This window comes from Mirounga angustirostris, unplaced genomic scaffold (assembly GCF_029215605.1).
Source record: "Mirounga angustirostris isolate CCGP_5_RB_7025 unplaced genomic scaffold, mMirAng1.0.hap1 SCAF_1, whole genome shotgun sequence".
NCBI classification, from domain to species: domain Eukaryota; kingdom Metazoa; phylum Chordata; class Mammalia; order Carnivora; family Phocidae; genus Mirounga; species Mirounga angustirostris.
The window spans coordinates 192,107,474-192,132,042 of record NW_026991709.1 but is presented as its reverse complement, the minus strand read 5'-3'; the positions used below and the strand labels follow the sequence as shown (position 1 = coordinate 192,132,042).

Sequence of the window (24,569 nt, the reverse complement as noted above, 5' to 3'; positions counted from 1 at the left end):
TAAATAAACAATAGGCTGGGAACCTGAGCACCAACAAGGGAGAATGCAGGGGCTGCTGGCTTGGTCAGGGCTGGCCAAAATGGAGCAAACAAAGCAAAGGTTTAAACTTTGAAAGAATGTCATGTCAATTCAGACTCCCCAGGCAGGCCCTTTGAGACTCCAAATTGCCAGTCACCAAGCCTCAAAACTTGGTAGAATTTTTAAAGCCGGACTCTTGGTTCAATCTCTTCATTCGCCAAGTGAGAATAGTGAAAGCCAGAAAAGACAAGTGACTTGCCAAAGGCCCAACAGCCAGAAAGCCAGGTCCCTAGGTCATTTATTATGCCACAGGCCTACTGGGAATTGCTGTTTTTTTCTCGACTGGTTTCTCCATTCAAAGATGCTTTTAAAGTCTTTCCACATGCCAGCTCTGTGTGTATTCTGAGCTGAGACTCTGCCTGAAGTAAACTTGTTAAATTCCTTCTCTACCCTTGCTCAAATGTACTACCTCTTTTTCATAGGTAAAACTCAATTCCAGACTGAAAGAGAGTGGATAGGGGAGCAAAGAATTCTTTGGGCCCTTATTATATACCAGGATTTTCCCATGACTTAACTCATTTTAATATTCTCCACAACCCTATGCAGACTGGTATCATGGTCCCATTTCACAGATGGGAAAGTTGGAGTCAGAGAAGCACTAAGCACCCGAGCCAAATTATCAATTTCCACAACTAATCTAACCTTCTCCTCTTTGGAGGCTTCTCTGTTCAGCAAAAGAAAATCAGGCTAGAAGAAATTGTGCAGCTTTAAGCTTTTCTTAATGAACTTACTGTTGTCTTTCCTAATAATTCCTGATCATACCTGTGTAATGAATGCACATTATTGAAAACATAAAAATTTGGAAAGAGGAAAAAATACCTTATAATCCACTCATTCAGAATTAGTATCAACATTTTGGTACATTTTTTCCCCAAAATTTTATTCCACATTGATAAATATATCTTCTTTATATATTAAGAATATTAAGTCTCCAACTACTATAAACCTTAGAAATACATCTCCTGATTGGTTATTTTATAGTTCTGTTTATATTTTTAGTTTTTAAGTAATCAAAGTTATTTATCCTTCCTTTTTAAATACCTTTATTTTTTATTTTTTTTTAAGATTTTATTTATTTATTTGAGAGAGAGAGTGAGAGAGAGAGCACAAGAGCGGGGGAGCGGAAGAGGGAGAAGCAGACTCCCTGCTGAGCAGGGAGCCCGATGCGGGACTCGATCCGGGGACTCCAGGATCATGACCTGAGCCGAAGGCAGTCGCTTAACCAACTGAGCCACCCAGGCGCCCCATTAAATATCTTTATTTTTGAATAACAGTTTTACTGATATTAGTACATGTGCCATAAACTTATCCTTTTAAAGTGTGCTATTCAGTGGTTTGTGCAACTAACACCACTATCTAATTCCACAGTATTTTCACCACCCAAAAGCCCTGTACCCATTACCACTCACTCCTTCTCATCTCCCCCATCTCCTAAAAACCACTAATCCACTTGCTATTTCTACAGACATACCTATATTAGACATTTAATATAAATGGAATCATTTAGCATAATGTTTTCAAGGTTCACCCAGGTGACAGCATGTTACCAGAACTTCATTTCTTGTCATGGCTAAATAACATTCCACTGTGTGTATATACCATATTCTGTTTATTCATCTAGAATAATGGACATTTGGATTTCTTTTTAGCTTTTTGGCTATTATTAATAATGGTGTATGAGCATTTGTGTACAGGTTTGTTTTTTTTTTAATTTTATTATGTTAGTCACCATACAATACATCATTGGTTTTTGATGTGGTGATCCACGATCCATTGTTTTCGTATAACACCCAGTGCTCCATGCAGTACGTGCCCTCCTTAATACCCATCACTGGGCTAACCAATCCCCCTCCCCCCTCCCGTCTAAAACCCTGTTTGTTTCTCAGGTCCATAGTCTCTCATGGTCCATCTCTCCCTCCAATGCCCCCGATTTTTCCCTTCCTTCTCCTAATGTCCTCCATGCTATTCCTTCTGTTCCACAAATAAGCGAAACCATATGGTAATTGACTTTCTCTGCTTGACTTATTTCACTTAGCATAATCTCCTCCAGTCCCATCCATGTTGATGTAAAAGTTGGGTATTCATCCTTTGTGATGGCTGAGTAATATTCCATTGTACATATGGACCACATCTTCTTTATCCATTCGTCTGTTGAAGGGCATCTCAGCTCTTTCCACATTTTGGCTATTGCTGACATTGCTTCTATGAACATTGGGGTGCATAAGGCCCTTCTTTTCACTACATCTGTGTCTTTGGGGTAAATACCCAGGAGTGCAATTGCTGGGTCATAGGGTAGCTCTATTTTTGAATTTTTGAGGAACCTCCACACTGTTTTCCAAAGTGGCTGTACCAACTTGCATTCCCACCAACAGTGGAAGAGGGTTCCCCTTTCTCCACAACCTCTCCAACATTTGTTGTTTCTCTCCCTGTCCATTTTTGCCATGCTAACTGGGGTAAGGTGGTATCTCAATGTGGTTTTGATTTGGATTTCCCTGATGGCTAATGATGATCAACATTTTTCATGTGTCTGTTAGCCATTTGTATGACTTCTTCAGAGAAGTGTCTGTTCATCTCTTCTGCCCACTTTTTGACTTGATTATTTGGTTTTTGGGTGTTGAGTTTGAGAAGTTCTTTATAGATCTTGGACACCAGCCCTTTATCTGTAGTGTCATTTGCAAATATCTTCTCCCATTCTGTGGGTTGCCTCTTTGTTTTGTTGACTGTTTCCTTTGCTGTGCAGAAGCTTTTTATCTTCATCAAGTCCCAAAAGTTCATTTTTGCTTTTGTTTCACTAGCTTTTGGAGATGTATCTTGAAAGAAGTTGCTGTGGCCAATGTCAAAGAGGTTACTGCCTATGTTCTCCTCTAGGATTTTGATGGATTCCTGTCTCACATTGAGGTCTTTCAACCACTTTGAGTTTATCTTTGTGAATGGTGTTACAGAATGGTCAAGTTTCATCCTTCTGCATGTGGCTGTCCAATTTTCCCAGCACAATTTATTGAAGAGACTGTCTTTTTTCCATTGCATGTTTTTTCCTGCTTTGTCAAAGATTATTTGACCATAGAATTGAGGGTCCATACCTGGGTTCTCTATTCTGTTCCATTGGTCTATATATCTGTTTTTGTGCAAGTACCATGCTGTCTTGGTGATCACAGCTTTGTAATAGAGTTTGAAATCAGGCAACATGATGCCCCCAGCTTTGTTTTTCTTTTTCAACATTTCCTTGGCGATTCGGGGTCTTTTCTGATCCATACAAATTTTAGGATAGTTTGTTCCAGCACTTCGAAAAATGTCATTGGAATTTTGATCGGGATAGCACTGAAGGTATAGATTGCTCTGGGTAGCACAGACATTTTAACAATGTTTATTCTTCCGATCCATGAGCACAGAATATTTTTCCATCTTTTTGTGTCTTCTTCAATTTTTTTCATGAGTGTTTTGTAGTTCCTAGAGTATAGATCCTTTACCTCTTTCGTTAGGTTTATTCCGAAGTATCTTATGGTTTTTGGTGCTATTGTGAATGGAATCATTTCTCTAATTGCTCTTTCTACAGTTGCGTTGTTAGTGTATAAGAAAGCAACTGGCTTCTGTGCATTGATTTTGTATCCTGCCACATTACTGAATTGCTGGATGAGTTCTAGTAATTTGGGGGTGGAGTCTTTTGGGTTTTCCACATAAAGTATCATGTCATCTGTGAAAAGAGAGAGTTTGACTTCTTCTTTGCCAATTTGAATACCTTTTATTTCTTTTTGTTGTCTGATTGCTGTTGCTAGGACTTCTAGTACTATGTTGAACAATAGTGGTGAGAGTAGGCATCCTTGACATGTTCCTGATCTTAAGGGAAAGGCTCTCAGCTTTTCCCCATTGAGGATGATATTCGCTGTGGGTTTTTCAAAGATGGATTTTATGAACATGAGGAATGTTCCCTCTATCCCTATACTCTGAAGAGTTTTAATCAGGAAAGGATGTTGTATTTTGTCGAATGCTTTTTCTGCATCAATTGAGAGGACCATATGGTTCTTCTCCCTCCTCTTATTAATGTGTTCTATCACAGTGATTGATTTGTGAATGTTGAACCACCCTTGCATCCCGGGGACAAATCCCACTTGGTCGAGGTGGATGATCCTTTTAATGTATTGTTGGATCCTATTAGCTAGGATTTTGTTGAGGATTTTGGAATCCATATACATCAGGGATATTGGTCGGAAATTCTCCTTTTTGATGGAGTCTTTGCCTGGTTTGGGGATTAAGGTAATGCTGGCCTCATAGAATGAGTTTGGAAGTTTTCCTTCTGTTTCTATTTTTTGAAAGAGCTTCAGGAGAATAGGTATTATTTCTTCCTTGAATGTTTGGTAGAATACCCCAGGGAATTCATCAGGCCCTGGACTCTTGTTTTTTGGGAGGTTTTTGATCACTGCTTCAATCTCGTTACTGGGTATTGGCCTATTCAGGTTGTCAATTTCTTCCTGTTTCAGTCTTGGCAGCTTATAGGTTTCCAGGAAGCCTCCATTTCATCCAGATTGCTCAGTTTATTGGCATATAGTTGTTGATAATAATTTCTAATAATTGTTTCTATTTCTTTGGTGACAGTCGTGATCTCTCCCCTTTCATTCATAATTTTATTAATTTGGGTCCTTTCTCTTTTCTTTTGGATAAGTCTGGCCAGTGGTTTATCGATCTTATTAATTCTTTCAAAGAACCAACTTTTAGTTTTGTTGATCTGATCTACTGTGTTTCTGGTTTCTAATTCATTGATTTCTGCTCTAATTTTAATTATTTCTCTTCTAATGCGTGGCTTAGGCATCGTTTGTTGCTTTTTCTCTAGTTCTTTAAGGTGTAGAGTTAGTTGGTGAATTCGGGATTTTTCTATTTTTTTTGAGTGAGGCTTGGATGGCTATGTATTTCCCCCTTAGGACCGCCTTTGCAGTATCCCATAGGTTTTGGACCGATGTGTTTTCATTCTCCTTGACTTCCATGAATTGTTTTAGTTCTTCTTTGATTTCCTGGTTGACCCAAACATTCTTGAGCAGAGTGGTCTTTAGCTTCCAAGTGTTTGAATTTCTGCCAAATTTTTTCTTGTGATTGAGTTCCAGTTTTAGAGCATTGTGATCTGAGAATATGCAGGGAATAATCTCAATCTTTTGGTATCGGTTGAGACCTGATTTGTGACCCAGTATGTGGTCTATTCTGGAGAAAGTTCCATGTGTGCTCGAGAAGAATGAGTATTCTGTTGTTTTAGGGTGGAATGTTCTGTAAATATCTATGACATCCATCTGGTCCAATGTATCATTCAAAGCTCTTGTTTCCTTGTTGATTTTCTGCTTAGATGATCTGTCCATTGCTGAGAGTGGCGTATTAAGGTCTCCTACAATTACATATCGTTATCAATAGGACTCTTTATTTTGGTTAACAGTTGGCTTATGTAGATGGCTGCTCCCATGCTGGGGGCATAGATATTTACAATTGTTAGATCTTCTTGTTGGATAGACCCTTTAAGAATGATATAGTGTCCTTCTGTGTCTCTTATTACAGACTTTAGTTTAAAATCTAATTTGTCTGATATAAGAATTGCTACCCCAGCTTTCTTTTGAGGTACACTGGCATGGAAGATAGATCTCCATCCCTTCACTTTCAGTCTGGATGTACCTTTAGGTTCAAAATGAGTCTCTTGTAGACAGCATATGGATGGGTCCTGTCTTTTTATTCAATCTGCAACCCTGGGCCATTTTATGGGAGCATTTAGGCCATTCACGTTGAGAGTGATTATTGAAAGATATGATTTTATTGTCATCATGTTGCCTGTGAAGATGTTGTTTTTATAGATTGTCCCTGTAAATTTCTATTGTATATCACTCTTGGGGTCTTTCTCCTTTTATAGAACCCCCCCTTAATATTTCTTGCAGGGCCGGCTTAATGGTCACATATTCTTTCAGTTTCTGCCAGTCTTGGAATCTCTGCATCTCTCCATCCATTCTAAATGAAAGCCTTGCTGGATAAAGTATTCTTGGCTGCATGTTCTTCTCATTTAGTACCCTGAATATGTCTTGCCAGGCTTTTCTGGCTTTCCAGGTCTCTGTGGATAGGTCTGATGTTATTCTGATGTTCCTCCCTCTGTACGTAAGGAATCTCTTCCCCCTAACTGCCCTTAAGATGGTTTCCTTGGTTCTAAGATTTGCAAGTTTTACTATTACATGCTGGGGTGTTGGCCTATTTTCCTTGATCTTAGGAGGGGTCCTCTCTGCCTCTAGGACTCGAATGTTTGTTTCATTCCCCAGATTAGGGAAGTTCTCAGCTACCATTTGCTCAAATACATCTTCTGGTCCTCTCTCTCTCTCTCCACTCCCTCTGGGATTCCAATTATTCTGACATTGGAATGCTTCATGGTGTCACTTATTTCTCTGATTCTATTTTCATGGATTCTGAGTTGTTTTTCCCTGGCCTCCTCTTTTCCCTTTTTATCTATTATATTGTCTTCCAGGTCGCTTAGTCACTCTTCTGCCTCAGTTACCCTAGCTGTTAGATTATCTAGATTGGACTGGATCTCATTGATAGTATTTTTAAGTTCTGCCAATTCACCTTTTATTTCTGCCCTTAGAGACTCTATGTTGCCATTTATTGATTTCTCCATTCTAGCCATTGTCTTCACAATTGCTAGCTCAATTCCAACTCCGACATCTTGGTTGTATCTGCATCCATTTGTAAATCTGCAGCATAAGTCATAATCTCTGAGTCCTTTCTGTTTTGGGGGCTCCTCCTCCTAGTCATTCTGTTGATGGGTGTTTGAGGGAATGTATAGAGTCCAAATTATTGACCAGAACCCAAGCAAGATGCACCTGTTTTCTTGGGACCTTAGGGTTGCTGGCCTCTCATTTTCCCAGCCTGTCTTCTGTGGGAGGGGCCTGCCGCGCTGTTACTCAGGCAACCCTGTTCGGGCGGAGTTTCCCTGCCCCCCTGTGGTGGGGAATGGGCTCAGCGGGAATCAGTCTTTGGGGCTCTTGTTCTCTGGCGGCTTTCCCTGGCAGCTTTCCACATCTCTTCCGCGAGTCAGAGCAGAAGAGACCATTTCCCACCCTCTGCCTCAGAGCAGAGAGAGCGTAGTCTATTCTTCAGTGAGCTCTCCAGGCCACACTGTCTCTGTTTCTGACCGTGCTGCTATAAACTGCAGCAGCCTGGGTTGTGCACACCTCCGCAGTGCCCCCAATCCTGCCTCCAGGTCGGGGCATGTCTCTGCCCTTTGTGCTTGTAAAACTGCCAGCCGCTCCCAGTTCACGCGCACACGACCCCGCCGCTCCAGATTTCTGCCCTGGGGGCTGCAGTTCGCAGGCGCAACCCCCCCACTCCGGGTTTCCACTCCGGGGGGCTGCAGTTTGCAGGTGCAACCCTGCTGCTCTGGGTTTCCGCCCGAGGGGCTGCCCTAAAGTCCTTTCCCGGCTGCTACCAGTCTGCGAGTCTGTGCCCATCTGCAGCGCGCAAGGCTGTCGCTCACCGGCGGTGTAGGATCCCCACGGCCAGGCACCCTCCTGCTGCCGTTTATCCTCCGGTATCTGCCTGCGGAATCACGGCTCCCCGCTTCGTACCTCAAAACCAACCGCCTACAACTATTCTGTTTGGAGAGATCCAGATCTTCTTACATCTCAGGCTGGTTTCGTGGGTGCTCAGAGTGGTCTGGTAGATATCCAGCTCAATTCCGGGGACCAGTTGAAATAGGGTCCCCTACTCCTCCACCATCTTTCCCCCCTCTATTGTGTACAGGTTTTTATATGTTTTCAGTTTGGTTGGGTGGACACCTAGGAGGAGAACTGCTGAGTCATACAGTACCCCTACTTTTAACATTCTGAAGAACTGCCAAAGAGTTTTCCAAAATGGACCGAACCATTTTACATTCCCACCACCAATATGAGAGTATGGTTTTTCCACATCTTTCCCAGCACTTGTTAGCTACTGTCTTTTTTTTATTTTGGCCATCCTAGTGGGGGATAAGCTGTATCTAATTGAGGGTTGATTTGCATTTCCTGTTGGAACATCTTTTCATGTCCTTATTGGCCATTTGTACGTTTTCATTGGAAAAATGCCCATTCATATCATTTGCTCAAATTTTTGATAAGATTATTTGTCTTTTTACTGATAAATTTTTCGTCCTTTATTTTTAAATGAACTTTTTACTTAAAGTATATTATACATAAAAAATTAGCCAAATGATAAGTTTTCAGCATGAAGAATTATGACAAAGTAAACACACCTGGACACAAGCAAACCAGATCATGAAATAGAATACTACTTGTACTCCAGAAGCTTCCTTCATGCCCCCACCCAGCTTCCATAACCCCTCACTCCTCTAAATTATCCAATATCCAGACATCTAACACTATTCATTATTTCTGCCTATTTTTGGAATACACACATATAAACAGAATCATATGATATGTGTTCTTTTGTGTCTGGATTCTTTCAATGCTGTTTTGGGGGTATTGAATATGTTGTTATATGAAGCAATAGTCTGGTCCTTTCTCATTGCCATATAGCATTTCATTGCATGAATATTTCACTATCTATTCCATTGTTGATAGCTATTTCACTTTTTTCAAGGTTTTGGTTATTCCACATTTAATTATGTTTTGAACCTTCTATATAAATTTGAGTCTTGTGCCACCATAGTTAGATTTGCTTCTAGATATTTTGGGTTTTTTAATGCCATTGTAAATGATATTGTTTTCAAAATTTCACTTTGTAAATGTTTGTTACTGGCATGTAGAAATATGATTCATTTTTAAAATACTGACTAGCTATCTAGCTAAATTCGTTTATTAATCTAATTGTTTATATATGAATTTACTGAGATTTTACACACACACAATTATGGTGCCTGTCAGTAAAAGTGCTTTTATTTCTTTCTTTACAATTCTTATACTTAGGATGTCCAGAACATTATGGAAGAGAAGTGACAGCAATAGGCAGTTTTGTCATATTTTTTATATCATAAGGAAAGCTTTCAATATTTTACCACTAAATATGATGTTGATTGTAGTTTTCTTATAGCTACTTCTTATTAAATTAAGAAGGGGCACCTAGGTAGCTCAGTTGATTAAGCCGCTGCCTTCGGCTCAGGTCATGATCCGGGGTCCAGGGATTGATCCCCGCATCAGGCTCCTTGCTCCACAGGAAGCCTGCTTCTCCCTCTCCCATTCCCCGTTTGAGTTCCCTCTCTTGCTGTGTCTCTCTCTGTCAGATAAATAAATAAAATCTTTAAAAGAAAAGAAAATCCTTGAGTTTGCAAAAAAGCATTTTTTTCTTTTTTACATGGACAGATGTTGCATTTTTCAAATGTTTTTTCTGCATTTATTGAAATTACATTTATGCTTCTCCTTTATCCTATTAATGTAGTAAATAATATTGATTGATATCCAAATATTAGTCCAACCTTGCATTCTTGGAATAAGCACAACTTGGTCATGTCATTTAATTGTCACTTGGTCATGTCATTTAATTTTCAGTTCGGTAGGATATTTTGCATCAACCTTTATGAAAGAGATTGCTTGTAATTTTCCTTTCATGTAATGACATTGTTGGGTACTAATATCAAGGTTACATTGGCGTCATAAAATACAGTGGACAGTGTTCCCTCTTTTTCTATTCTCTGGAATAGTTTCTGTATGACTAATGATAATTTTTTCTTCAAATGCTTAGTAAAATTAACCGAAGAAGCCATCTGGGCCTGCAGATTTTTTCCTTTGGTTTGGTTTTTGGATTTAGGGGTTGCTTTTTTTGGTGGTAAGATTTTAAATATAGAATCATTTTCTTTAATATTTAGGACTACTCAGACATTCTATTTCTTCCCATGCAGTTTTGACAAGTTGTATTTTTAAAAGAACTTATCTAAAATTTTAACTTTATTATCATAATGTTATTAAAATTCCCTCATATTTTTATAGTCAATAAGATTGACAGTGATGTCCCCTTTCAATCCTGATACTAGCTATTGTTCCCAATAATTCTAACCAGGATTTGTCATTTTTGTTAATCTCTTCAAAGAATCAGTGTTTGGCTTGGTATTCCCTTCCAGTATATGTTTGATTTCTATTTCACTGATTTCAACTTTTTTATTATTTCTTTTCTCTCACCTTATTATGGTTTTATTTGATCTTCTATTGTTTTTTGAACTTAAGAAGTCTTCTGTCAACCAAATTGAATGACTTGCTCTTCCCCAGATACTCTTCATACTTTCCAGCCTTCTTGCCTTTGCTCCTACAGTTCCTGCTGTTTCTAAACCATCCCTCTCCCCTTTATTAAAATCATGCCAACTTTTCAAGGCCCTCCTCAAATGCTACCTCCTCTAGGAATCATTCCCTGCCCCTCTCTCATTTGATATCCTCTGAGCCCCTGCAGTCCAGTTTGCCATTCTTAGATCCTGGCTTATGTACTTCCCTCCATTAGCCCCTTAAAAACTGAGGGCTCAGTTATTCTGAAAGGTCTACCATGGTGCTGTGCACAAAATAGCTACTCAGTCAACACAGGTGTTTGTGATTCAACTTCAGGAGTTAAATTCACACAAACTAAACCTGTTCATAGCAGGAATTATTGACTGGCAACTCAAATATTCAAACACATTATAAGAAGAGTTGGGCAAAAAAAGGAAAGAAGTCTCCTCTTTTTTTTTAAAGTCTTCCTTGCTTCCAAATAACAACTATATATCATCCAGAGCTAACATTTAACTTGACATTTTGCTTTTTCTGGCTATCACTGAAAACCCACATTTTTCCCCTTATTTAAGGAAAATAGTTAAATGGGACAAAGTTTTTTTAAGTTGAAAGATGAGAAGATGAAGAAATTTCTCAAGAAAAAAAATAATAAGCTAAAGGATAATTTCTGGTATCATTAAATGGATAACACAAATCAAAAACACAAGGCTTTGCAAGTTTGAATGAGTTATGCTCCAACTGTTATAAAGACTTCAGGGCAAGACTTAAAACTCAGGGAGGAAATACAGGGCATACATTGGCAGTAGATTACAAATTTGGAGCCCTATTTGGAGGGCTGATAACATTCACATGTAAAAAGGATGTGCTTTGTAGCACAAAGCACATAACACTTTCCCAAAAATACCAGAGACTTCTCCAGCTCTCAAGAGCTGCCTCAACCTATTCTATGATACAAACTCCAGTGCATAATTTCCAAAATAAAAAGTTTTGAAAGAAAACCAGTTGAACCCATGGGCTGTCTTCAGTAAAAGCAGACTGAAGGAATACAAAGTATAGGAACTCTGGAGGAAAAACCTGTATTCAGATCTCAGTTGCCAACTGCCTAGATGTAGGACCTTAGCAGGCTGCTTATCCTCCCTAAAACACAACTTATTCATCTGTGAAATGGAGCTAATTATGCCTACTCACAGGTTATTATATGTCAGGTGCCCTGCATCTGGCTTCCCATGCCTGGTTAGTGGTATTCAGGCTGTGGGTTGTCACCAATGGGGCAAGGTGGTATTTTTATTGTTATTGCTCTTATTCTTTTTAACAGCCACAAACAGAGTGGGGCATAGTTTTAAGGCCTAAAAGCCATCATAATGACTTGGCTAGAAAAACTAGGCTTGAAACAAATTTCCTATGAACATCTCATCCTAAAAGAAGAAATCATTCTAAGTAGAGTGCAGTATTTAGACTCAAACAGGTAAGAGTTCAAAAAATGGAAGAAATAAATATAGGGAGGCTTTAGAGCCAAAGAAAACATTTCAGCCACAAAGTGGTATTCTTGACTAGATCCCAGTACTTGAATTAAGTTCGTACTGGGAATTGGGATGCATTCAGTGGCCTAGGTTTGAACTTGAAATCCCTCCTTTCCTAGATGTGTGACCTTGGGAAAAGTTGCCACTGTGGCTCTTACCTTTTCCATGTTCCAGTGCATCCCTTCCATGCTTAGTGGAACTGAATTGGCTGAATTTGACCAAATATCAGCATATCTTTTAAGAGAAACTGAACCCAACTGCAGCTCAGCTCCGAGCCATGCAGAAGAACAGCAGTCATCTGCCTGAGCAGGAAGACAAGGCTTGGTCTTTAGTTTTAATAACAAAAGATCAACCCCACCACTGGAGTTTAGCACCTGAATGCAAAGTCATATTCTTTGATAAACAGCACAACTACAAATCAGCAACTTAGTCAAGCTCAATGTTGAATTGCTCAATGCTCATTTCCCATAGAAAAGCCTGGTGGGAACAAATGCTACTCAAGAAGAACCATTCATGACACACAAGCACCTGGCTGGTCATGTGACTAGAAAGCTAAACACCTACAATCCTCACTTTAGTTACCACAGAAATACTGTCACCTAGTGACATTATGCTCCTAGCTTCTTAATCCACTTTTGATAACAAGTTCACCAAATCAAATACATTTTCTGCAACTTTTACTAAATCCCTTATGGCACTCACTTAGGTCCCACTTGATAAATTCTGCTGAAGTTAGTGCTAGCATAAAGTTTGTTTTTCTTGATGAATGAGTGCCATTTAATTTATTAAGCAAATGAGAACTAGGAAACTTTGTATATTTCCTTTTTAGCCTGGGCTGTTAAGTTTAGAGTGAAGTTTACACCCCATCCCAGTAATTATCATTATTCTGGGGTTGGTTTCTTTTTTGCATTTTCTTAAAACACAACTTTCTTCCTATCCCTTCCTTTTGTGATTATTAGAGCTGTTATAGCCATCTTGCTCAGATGGGCAGACAGGGGCTGTCTGAAATTAGAGTTTACATGAAGGAAACCAAACTATAGAATGGAATGAGAGAAAATCGGATCATTAACATCTTTTGATCCCCTGGATCAAGCTGTGCCTGAAGCAATACCCTGTTTTTCTCCAGCTGAGTGAGCCAATAAATTTCCTTTTGGCTTTAGCCATTTTGAATTAGATTTTCATTCACTTGGAAGATTTAACTAGCAAAGAAAACAATTTTAAGATTATCTGACAAGTACTGTTATTATAATTCATTTTCTTAAAAAGAAACTGGGTACAACTTTATGAATGAACCTAAGAAAGTGAAATTTTTAGACATCATCTTTATGTCATGTCAAATTTATAATAAAAGTAGGTTAAAACTTTCTTTCAAAGGAATTAACATTTAAAAAAAAAGAGGGAAAAAGTTTTTTAACTACCATTTTTATTGACAGTTCTCCATAAAAGTGGAAAAGAAGAGCTTAGTAAAGAATCTTTAGACACAAAAGCAAGAAAAGGAGGAGCATTGCACCATCTACAAGAAAACTAATTTCTGTGAGAAATACACACAATGTTCTAGTGCAAACCTGGAACATACCTGCTAGAGCAAACAGGGATGAGAATTAAAACTTGGAGCCTCCTGCAAGAAGATAAATCACAAATAACTTCATTCACTTTGCTTCCTTTCATTTTCATTCAGATGACCTTAATCCCCCTGGCTCAACTGGCTGCAATAGATGTGATGACTGCAAGAGAATTACTCCCACTTTGATGCTGGCAGATGGCCCTCCCCAGTGCTTGCCCACAGAGACAGATTTTCACAATGTACAAGCCCAGAGGTGCATGTAGAGATCTACTGAAACTACCAGACCAAGTTTCTTAAACTGCTTGTATTAGGCCAAGATTTCACAGATTTTCACAATAAACAATTTTCTCAAGTTGATACAAAGTTTATGTGCAGAGAAGATGAGGGGTCAGAAGTTCACCCTCAGTTTCTCTCAGAAGCAAGGGATTAGTAGAGGTAATTTATAAGCCCTTAATTCATGTCATGTCCCTGAAACTACAGGTCAAATTTTCTCTAGAAAAGTTCCTTTCAACTTTAGATCTTGCCAAGGTACCAGATGACACCAATGTTTACCCAAAGGTGTTTAAGTTAAAACACAAAGATGTCTTAAGTTCAACCCACCAGGTTTAAGGGTCAGTTGTATTTGATAGTCAACCCTAAAGCTTGTTAAATATGGGTTTCTAATATTCCTTCCAAATTCGCAGGGATGTAATGTATAAAATTGAAGGAGATCATAGCCTCTGTCACAAGCTACACACACAGCTGAAAAGATGACCCTCTACCATCTGCCTCCATAACTCAATTTTTACATGCTGAGTATAGATGCTAATGGGACCCAGAATTCTCCACTGACAAAACAGAAGGCAGTGGTTTGTAAATTAATACACATCCAAAAAACAATAGAAAAACTCCAGGCTCAATTCCCTGACAAGTATATTGATCATCATTTGTCCTAAAAATATGTTCTATAAATCAACATATTGGCATCCATAAAAGAAAAACTCCAGACTCAATTTACTGATAATATATGGATGTGAAACCTGCCCTAAAAGTCATGTTTCATGCCTTCCCATATAGATAGCCTAAATGAGTATATTTATTTTTTTGTTTTCTAATAAAACATATGATACTTGACACAGTCATAAGTAAACAGATTTTTTACTTCTAAAAGTCATCAAAAGCTATTAATTGTCTTTGAATAGAGACCTTTACATGAAATATGCCCACTGCTCTGGAAGATATGTCATTCATGGTTTCTCCAAAGATTCCTGGAATTCACTTACTCTTTTTTTTAAAAGAAAGGATAGTTTAGAAATAGATTTTATATATATCCTCTTTTCCATTAGTAACTGCCAGAGACTGGGGTGGTAGGCGTGGAGGTGGGTGGAAGAAAGACTGACTCTGCAAAAAAGTAAAACAAAATAAAATATTCTATCTTTTTTCTTTTCTTAAGAAAGAAAGGAAGAAAGAAAAGAAAGAAAGAACCCTAACCAAGTTTCAAGTTCGGTTCCAGTATAAAGTAAGGAAGAAATCTGTTATGAAACACTCCCCCACAAGTGTAGAATGATAAGTTTCTTTTCAAAACAAGTTCAAATTACATAAATTCAAAACGAATTGATGAGGCAAGATTAGCAAGGATTATTCAGTCTCATTGGCATTTGGTTCCTTTGACGATATTTTTCAAACCAATTTGCTGCAAATGCATTATGAGTGCCTCAACTCATATAACCTCATTTGGGGACACAGAGTTTTAAAAGCAAATGCTCCACATTATTTCCACAAAAATTCACTGAATGGGGGCGCCTGGGTGGCTCAGTCCATTGAGCAGCTGCCTTCGGCTTGGGTCATGATCGCAGGGTCCTGGGATCGAGTCCCACATCGGGCTCCCTGCTCAGCGGGGAGCCTGCTTCTCCCTCTCCCTGCCACTCCCCCTGCTTGTGCTCTCTCTCTCTCTCTCTGTCAAGTAACTAAATAAAATCTTTAAAAGAAAAAAAAAATTCACTGAATGAAGACATTGTCATTGACAAAAAAAAAAAAAAAATCCCAAGTCAGAATTGTACATGCCAAATATTTAATGGCTGGTGTTATTTTCTTTATCCCCAGGATTTAGGAATTTTTTGGCAGACAGTTCAAAATCATGTGCTATAAAAAAGACAGAAAAATCATTATCCAATCCTATCAGCAAGCTACAGAATTCTCTTGTAGGCTAATGGTGATCAGCAAACTCTCAAGTGTTAAACTCTGGAATACCAGATTGCAAACATCATTGTGATAATTTTTTTTTTCTTCATGAAACAATTTAAATCAAGAATTATTTACTCTTAGATAAACAGTATTTGCTTCCTTCTGGTAAACACTGAAAGTAAAAAAACCTTTATTTACATTTCTAGATACTGACAAAGCAATTGGGTTTCATTTAGATCTATTTCTTAATCATACATCATGGCTTAGCCATCATCATTTATTTCATTGTTCTTTAAATGCCCTAAATCTATACAGGAGGATCTTTGGTTCTTTTAAATAACATATCTCTATGCTTCCACAGCTAACTAAGATACCTTATGAGTATTTAATAAGTTATTATTGCTTCCAAACTTGGTTAGGAGAAAATACTGGAGTCCTGGGAAAGTATTATTCTTTGAAAAGTACATTTTACTGATAGCATAATTTTAATTATTTAACGACTTCGTTGCATATAAGGCAACTTCTCTTTGCCAAGTCTTAGTTTTTTTAAAGTGTCTTTTCATCGTAATGTGAATGAAAAGGGGAAAAAAAATTATTCTAGCTTTAGAAATTTCCTTTTAAAGCACACACAAAACCTCCCCTAGGGTTGAAAGCATTGGCCATGCTCTGGAAATGAACCCAGCTCCTTTCAGCCAAGGGATACTTGAGCCCTTTATTCTTTTGCCCAGAATAGACATCCTAATTAAAGGGCCAATAAATTAAATGTACCCAAGAAGGCAACAAAATCCAGAAGGAAAGCACCCACCAGGGTGCCTAGAGAGAAACACAAGGTTCATTTCAAGTGTAGGCACCGTGGAGTTAGAACAAACTCCGGAGGCACAGCTGTTTTTGACAAATGTGAACAGCTCCTACCTTCATTTCAATGACAGTCTGGAGAGCCTTCGTCTTTGCTGGCTCCGGCTGAAGTTGGCTCCTTCGGTGCAATTCCTGGGGAGGAACACGATAGAAATAAGCCTGACGGTTCATCCTTCCGTTACACCATGACCTTTACACAGGTACCACACAGCCCACTGGGTGCAGGCTCGCTGTGCTCCGATATAAACAAGCTACAGGTGACTCTTCCCCCACCCTCCTTAGCGTCCCTCCTGCCTGGAGCCTGCGTTCCGGTGAAAAGCTCCTGGCACATGCGCTATTTCTGAAACTACCATCAATAATTAATGTCAACTGTGACAAAGCCAGCAAGTAATCATAGTCCAAATACTGTTCAACACTGGGGTTGTTGCCCAGCCATCAAATCATAATTTACTAAATTACATTGCTCTGTGCTCCCAGTACAAACACAGCATGGAAACCGAGGAAAGAAAATGACTAACGTGGTTGCAGATCCACTGCACGCTTGGCATTTTGCTACTGAGGTAGGTTTGAAATGAGCAATTTAAGACCTTTTCAGTACCACTGTGTCACTTTTTGGAGTGAATTGATGTGATGAAACCCTGTTAATATCTTGCTTCCTAATTTACAGTTTCGGTCCTTATTCAAAATCACATCTGTGTGTGATATGTTTATGCACTCGTGATGCCAAGAAATTAAAATTGGCATTAATATCAACAGTGTTAGCAAGGAGACAAAAATGGTTAAAGCCAGATGCAGACCCAAGAACTTCTGGAATGTGACAAATATAACTTTAGGTAAAACATAATTACAATTTTAAGCTGGAAGGCTCACTTTTTGCATGCCTCTTCTCCAAAGAACAGTTCTGTCAAGACTTTGAAAGTATCCTTGGTAGAAGAAGAGATAAAGATAAGATTTTTTTTTGTTTATGCTTTGATTTTCTTAATAATAATTAGCAACAGTTTTATGAAAGTAGCCAATTAGGGGAGTAAACGAAAGTGCTCGCATACGTCCATGCTGCTGATACAAGTCACCTATGGAATAATTCTATAAGACTTATTTGCTTGCAGAAAAATCATTTAAATTCAACATGAAGTTGTTCTAGCCCTTTACATTCCACTGGGCCACAAACATTAAAAACAAAAAACAAACGAACAAACAAAAAAACCACCTAGGGCTTTGGGGAAGAGAACCAACATGACTTCTAGCTCTTTTCAAGTAAAGGTATTAAAATTAACTCTCATTCCACCACTACCATCTACTACCATCACCATTTCATAAAGACAGAACATATTAATGCAAATATTGCCAGAAAAAGAGTCTCACAGTAAAAGATAATTCTTCTCAGGATAATAAAACAAACAATCTTTTGCCCATATTCTATTAACATTGTTCTTATTTGCCAGCGGCCCAAGAAGACTTGGTCATGGACCACTGTCTAGGGACCAGCACTGGAGAATCACCACCACGCCTCCGGAATATAGCATATTTTCTTCCCAAAGTCATCACCGGCACAAACCAGCAAACCCGTGCAAAACTACTTCTCAATCTCCAATTTAAGAATTTGAATTAGTGCTTCCTAATTATTCAAAGTTGTCTCACATCACTTAAAATATTTTTTCCCTAACATATCCTTGGAAGAGACAGAGTCAATTATTTCTGAACCCATTTTATGAACTTCTGTCCTTTTGGAGATCTTCTGTCCTTTTGGAGGTCCTGGACTAAAATAATCCAGTAACACTGGTCATTTTTAGGCTCCATGGAAATGGCAGAGATTTTCTGAAGGAATGACCTTAAAAGCAGTTTCCCTTTATTGAGCATCTACAATGTCCCTGACACAACATGTCTCTTTCAAGCCTCAACACTACCCTATGAAGAATCTAACCTGTGTGGTGAGTCCAGTGGGCTACTGGTAAACATTTAACAACCAGCACCCACCATGGCCAACTTCAAGCTACCTAAGTGGTATCACTGAATGCAGAGTTGGGAAGAAAGGCCCAATAGCACCCCATTGCATAGTATTTCTATTATATGGACAAAATAAATGTAATAACCTCAAAAACATCAACAGTAAAATGTAACCAAAAAAATTAGTAAATCATGAGTTTTAATACAATGTCTTTAATCATGAGTTTGTATATTTAATTTGTAACATTAGCTGTTAGAACAAGTTTCCAATTTTTACTTTCATCGACCAGTACAATCCAGTTCCAGCACACCACCGGGTCAATCACATAAGGACTTCAACCTCCAAAGAAAGCTACTTAGCCTTCAACATACTTCCAAGATTGTTGGAGTTCACTGGACCAATAAAATTTCATAGATAAAAAAATGGAAAGTAAGTAACTTGTCAGAGTTGCTCCACGGGAGGTGGTAGAAGAAATACATTTCACATGTCACCAATTCTGATACCACGTGGCATCAAAAGCATCTTAATGAAAAAAGCTGAGAATCGAATTCATGGTAATTTCATACCATAGCCAAACCCAGTTCCAGAATAATAATTTGAGGAGAGAGGTTAAGCTTCCATAAAACAAGCAAAAATAATTAGGAAGCAACTAAGTAACACAAATAGAAAATAAAAACCATAGGGTAAAGACATGCGCTATTATAATTTCTGCCAAGCACAAAAACATTTTTAAGGGCAAACATGCAATAACAAAGCTAAACTTGTAGCAATAGTTTTGCAAAAATGGAAAGAGAGTTTTCTTGGCTATAATTATACAAGTTCCATTATAGTATAAACCAGCTCAAAATCCAGATTGGGCCCTTAGACTCTGTGTCACTCTTTAAAAAGTAAAATAAAATAAAATCTCCAATTATCTGAAAATTGCAATCTTCCTATCTTAACTACACTATATTTCAATCAATCCTGACTTCACAGTTACTTAGGATCACCTTAATTCCTAAGGTGTCAGGTAAGTGAAGATCATAATCCACATATAGGTATCATGGACTGTCTGAAAGTTCCATCTCAGACACTTCATCCATTTCTGAGATATAGGATCCTTAAAATTCTCACTTTGATTGTGGCAGACAGGAGCAGTTGCCTGACCAACATTTGTGCTCCTCTTCTTTAATGTAGAGTGTTGTTAGGAGGCACCACCACCACTGCCCTTGTATCAGGATGGTGCCATGTGACTTTTATCTGGCCAGTGGGATATGGGCAGAAATGAAGAACTCAACTTTCATAAAAACTTCGTACTCTGTCCTCAATTCTCCCTTTTTTCCTGTCTGCTGGCTTAAAGTAAAGAACTCCAAGATCTAAGAAGATGGTAGAATTCCAAGATAAAAGGAGCCCAGGTTCCTGAAATGCCATATAAAAAGGCCACTGAACACCCACAGGGGATGGCGGGGTGTGTGTGAAAAAGAAACCTCTGTTAAGTTCGCCTCTGCACCTTTAGACTTTCTCTGTAAAGATCCCAGTCTTCTCTGCCTTAACTACTGCAATGACTATAAGGAAAAATAACACCTAATCAGCCCTGTGTTGTTTGTAGCTTTTGAATCACAAAATTGATTTTAACGTGTGAGTGCCTGCCGAATTTCTCTAAATAGACAGTAAGATGTGTTGGTTGCTGGGTGTTCCAACGATGCCTAACTATCTGAAAGATGCACCCGTTATGCACTAATCTTAAACAACAGAAGAATTTCCCTAGAAGCATCTGGTATAGATATGAGGGAGTACAAGATTTAACTTACTCTGGTTAATTTTTAAAGGACAGTATTAAATCAAGTACAGTGGATTTATGCTTTTCTGGGTCACTGATCTCTATAAGAATTAGACGGAAAGTGTGGATTCTCTCCAGAAATGAGTACAAAAGCACACACAAACAAAATGGTGTGCACCATTTCAGCTGGTTCACAGGACCCGGGACAGCACCTGGGAGGTTCATCTTTGAACCAGACTGTAGGCTAAAAAACATTAAGAAGAAAGAGCAATGTATGGGGAGTCAGGAGCCCACAGTCCCAGCCTAAGACCTTGGGCACACCTCTTCCCCACTCTGAGTTACAGAATGAGGAGCTTTATGATTGGGTTTCTTTGAACATCCAGATTTTTAATAAGCAGCTGACTCTGAATTGCTGATCACTGGCTGGTATTTCTAGTTACACCAATTCTCATTTTTTAAAAACAGGCTAAAAATGAAAGAAGAAAATTGGCAGCATCAAAAACTTTAATATCTCACTGTGATACTCTCACCTGGGATTTATATTTTCTTATAATTTCAAGTATAGGTTGGCCTTAGCTAGTTTAAAACTGCCAGTTCCTCCAGGTGACCAATATGGAAATATACCAAGAACCCAGAATTTTAAGCATGAAATCTCAAGTGGTTCATTGGGATGACATTTCTGGGAAGTTAATGAGTATCTAGAGTCTAGTGAATTAATGTGGATGGACACTAGCTTCTTAGATGAGCCTGGCAGAATAATGTTTGCATACACCATTTACTCTCTTCAGTAGGAAACACACACATACACACACACACACACACAACCCTTAAAACTTTACTTTCTATCCAAAAGTAATTCACTATTTTTATCTGACTTTCCCCTTTACTGTTCTGGTAATCTACTATGGAACAAACCACCCCAAATTTAGTGGTATGAGACCACCACCACTTAATTATGTTCATGAATTCTAGATCAGGAATATAAAGGATAGACTGGGGAAGGCTTGTTTCTAAAGCATGATGTCAGGGACTAGAACAGTTGGGACTGGTGGATCCACTTCCAAGAAGGCTTCTTCACTCATGTATCTGGTGTGCTGGACTGACGAAGACTTCAAGGCTGGGTTTCACTAGAATATCACCTATATATGGTGACACCTGTATACGGTCTCTCCATGTGGCTTGGGCTTCTTCACAGCATGGCAGCCTCAGGATGTCAACCTTGTATATTCAGGTGTAAAGACTCCAAGAGCAAGCACTCCAGCAAATAAGCCAAAGACTGCATAGCCCTTTATTACCTAACCTCAGAAGTCGCATAGCATAACCTCTGCCATGCTCTGTTGGTTGAAGCAGTTACAGGCCTGCTCAGATTCCTGGGAGGAGTGCCAAAGAATCTGAAGCCATATTTTTAAATTACCACTTTTAAGGAACAAAACCAGTTGAAGAAACTGACAGGAAAGTAACACTATAATCTCAAACTTCAACTCACATCAGTCTTAAGATATGGCAGATTCATATATTCAAATAATAATTTGAGGCAGGGCATATAGGAAATACAGCAGTGAGCCAAGCAGACAAATACCCCAGCCCTTATGGGTTTTTCATTTCAAATTCCAATGAGAAAGACGCACAATTTAAAAAGGAGACCAAACCAGTTTTCTGTTAAGTGTTTTAAAGGAAAATAAGTCAGAAAAGTGGAACAGGACACATTGTGTGAGGGGATCAATTGCAACTTTAAAAAGAGTGATCAGAGAAAGCTTCATGCTAAGGTAACATTGAGCAAAAATCTACAGGAAATGGAGGAACCAGTTGAACAGACATTGCAAGCAAATGTTTAAGTACCAGGCTAGCAGTGAATAAGAGATTGGGAAAATAGCGGGTCAGAGAAGTGCTAGGGTGCAGGATGACACACGGGGTCCAAATTTGGTTTTACTCTGAGGAAAATGGGGAGCCACTGGAAGGTTCTGAGCAAAGACAAACCATGATATAATGCACATCCTTAAAAGTCTGTTCTGGCTGCTGGGCTGCAATATGGTTTGGGGTTGAGGAAGGAGGTAAGGGCAGAACTATCGAGACTAGTAATAAGCAACTGGAATAACCCCAGCAAGGGGTGATAGAGCCTGGGACCACGGTGACAGAGTGGAGGCAATGAGAAGGAACTGAGTTTGGATATGTTATGAAGGTGAGGCTGACTTGACTTCCTGACAGATTGCCTGGAGACAACAGAAAGAGAGAAGTAAAAGATGACTTCGTGATTTTTAGCATGGACAGGAAGAATGCAGGTGGAAAACCAAGATAGGGAAGATTGGGAAGGAGAAGTGAGAGTTATGGGAACCAAGAGTTTGGTTTTGCGTGTGTTAAGTTTGTGATGCTATAAGACATTCAGGTGGAGATGCTGAGTGGGCAGGTGGATAGACGAGTTGGATTTGAGGGGAGAAGTAAGAGCTACAAATAAAAATTTGGGATCAGCCAATAGATAGTACCCAAAGCTGTGAGCCCAGATGAGATCAACTGGGAACTACACATAGGAGAGGAGAGGAAAGAGGACTGAGCCCAGGAGTGACCCAACATTAAGGGGTCTGAGAAGTGAGGAAGAAGCAGTGAAGGAAACTGAGAAGGAAGAACCAGTGAAGTAAGAAGAGAACCAGGAGTACAGCATCACAGAAATCAAGTGAAGAAATGAGTCCAAGATGCAGGGGTGACCACCTTATCAACTGCTGCTGAGAAGTTAATAGGATGAGACCAGAGGATGGACCACAGGATTTAGGAGCATGGCAGGCCATTAGTAACATTGACTGGAGCAGTTTTGGTGGAGATTGTGAGTGAAGTTTGACTGGAATGAGCTGTGGGAGAAAGGAAGGAGGAAAGAGCCTCAGGCTACTATATTTCCACAGGGTACTATTTAACTGATGATTTATTTCATCAAAACTGTGATTTAAATTTGTATACTCATGTTTATAGAAGCATTATCACAATAGCCAAAATGTGGAAGCAACTGAAATGTCCATCAACAGATGGATGGATAAACAAAATGTGATATGTAATTACAGTGGAATATTACTCAGCCTTCAAAAGGGACAAAATTCTAACGTGCTACAATATGGATGAACCTTGAGGACATTATGTTTAATGAAATACAGCAGTCACAAAAAGACAAATACTGAATGATCTCATTTATATGAGGTATCTAGAGTAGCCAAACTCATAGAAACAGAAAATAGAATCCTGATTGCCAGGGACTAAGGGTAGGAAATGCAGAGCTATTGTTTAATGGGTGCAGGGTTTCGGTTTTGCAAGGTAAGGAATTTCTAGAGGGGCGCCTGGGTAGCTCAGTCAGTTAAACAGCTGCCTTCAGCTCAGGTCATGATCCCAGAGTCCTGGGATCAAGCCCTCTTTGGGTTCCCTGCTCCGTGGGGAGCCTGCTTCTCTCTCTCCCTCTACAGCTCCGCCTGCTTGTGCTTGTGCCCTCTCTCTCTCTGTCAAGTAAATAAGTAAAATCTTTGTTTAAAAAAAAGAGTTTCTAGAGATTGCTTGCATAATGATGTGAACATACTTAACACTACTGAACTATACGCTTAAAAGTGGTTAAGATGGTAAAGTTTATGTTGCGTGTATTTTACCACAACTTTAAACATTTGCAAGCCATAAACATAATAGAACTTGTTGGAGTCCCACAACCCTCGCCATCTCCATTCTTCTAAGAAAGAAACCATTACCTTAAAGTTGGTATCTTTCTCATGCATGTTTTTGTGCTTTTATTATATATGTATGTCCTTGTAAATAGTATAAATTTAACAACAGAGCACATTCTTTTTTAATTTACATAAACGCCAGCTGTCTGCCCTACACAAAGCTTTTGCATTTTGGTTTTTACTGCAACAATACTTACGTTTTTAGAATTCATCTGTGTAAATAAGTGTTTCCCACTCTTTTTATTCACTACAAACAATGTTGTAATAAACACAGTACATTAAAAAAAAAGTCTGTTTTAGGTATCTTTACACTCTTAACTGCATAACAGCTCTCTTCTTCTTGAAGCATTCAGTTTCTTCTGCTTGGAATAATCCTCTACCCTTTTTGTTCTCTTTTTGTCTACAGGGATCAGCAAACTATAGCCCATAGGCCAAATCCAGCCCACCATCCGTTTTGGTAAATAAAGTTTTATTGAAACACTGTTATATCCATGATTTTACATATTGTCTATTGTTGTTTTCATGCTACAGTGACAGAGTTTAGTAGTTGTAACAGAGACCATATGGCCTTGCAAAGCTGGAAATATTTACTATCTGGCCTTTTACAGAAAAAGTTTGTCAATCCTGGTCCAGAATAGAATATCTTCAATATTCATCCTAGCCATCTCAGAAAAATACCAATTCCTCAAATGGTCGTTTCAAATATGTCCACAAATTCTTTGACATTCCCTTTATAGGATGAAGCCTAAATATCTTCCCCTTGACTCTCAACTGAGCTTAGTAATTCAGTCTAACAAATA

The 24,569-nt window shown here is 38.8% G+C and overlaps 1 protein-coding gene across 1 annotated transcript in view; it reads right to left on the bottom strand.

Annotated features, from left to right (window-relative positions):
* Positions 1-24,569, bottom strand: part of ERC2 (ELKS/RAB6-interacting/CAST family member 2) — an 832,212-nt gene that overhangs the window by 508,024 nt on the left and 299,619 nt on the right. The window contains exon 4 of the mRNA XM_064593283.1: positions 16,434-16,508. Within this exon, the coding sequence (XP_064449353.1) occupies positions 16,434-16,508 (75 nt within the window). The remainder of the gene's footprint in view (positions 1-16,433; positions 16,509-24,569) is intronic.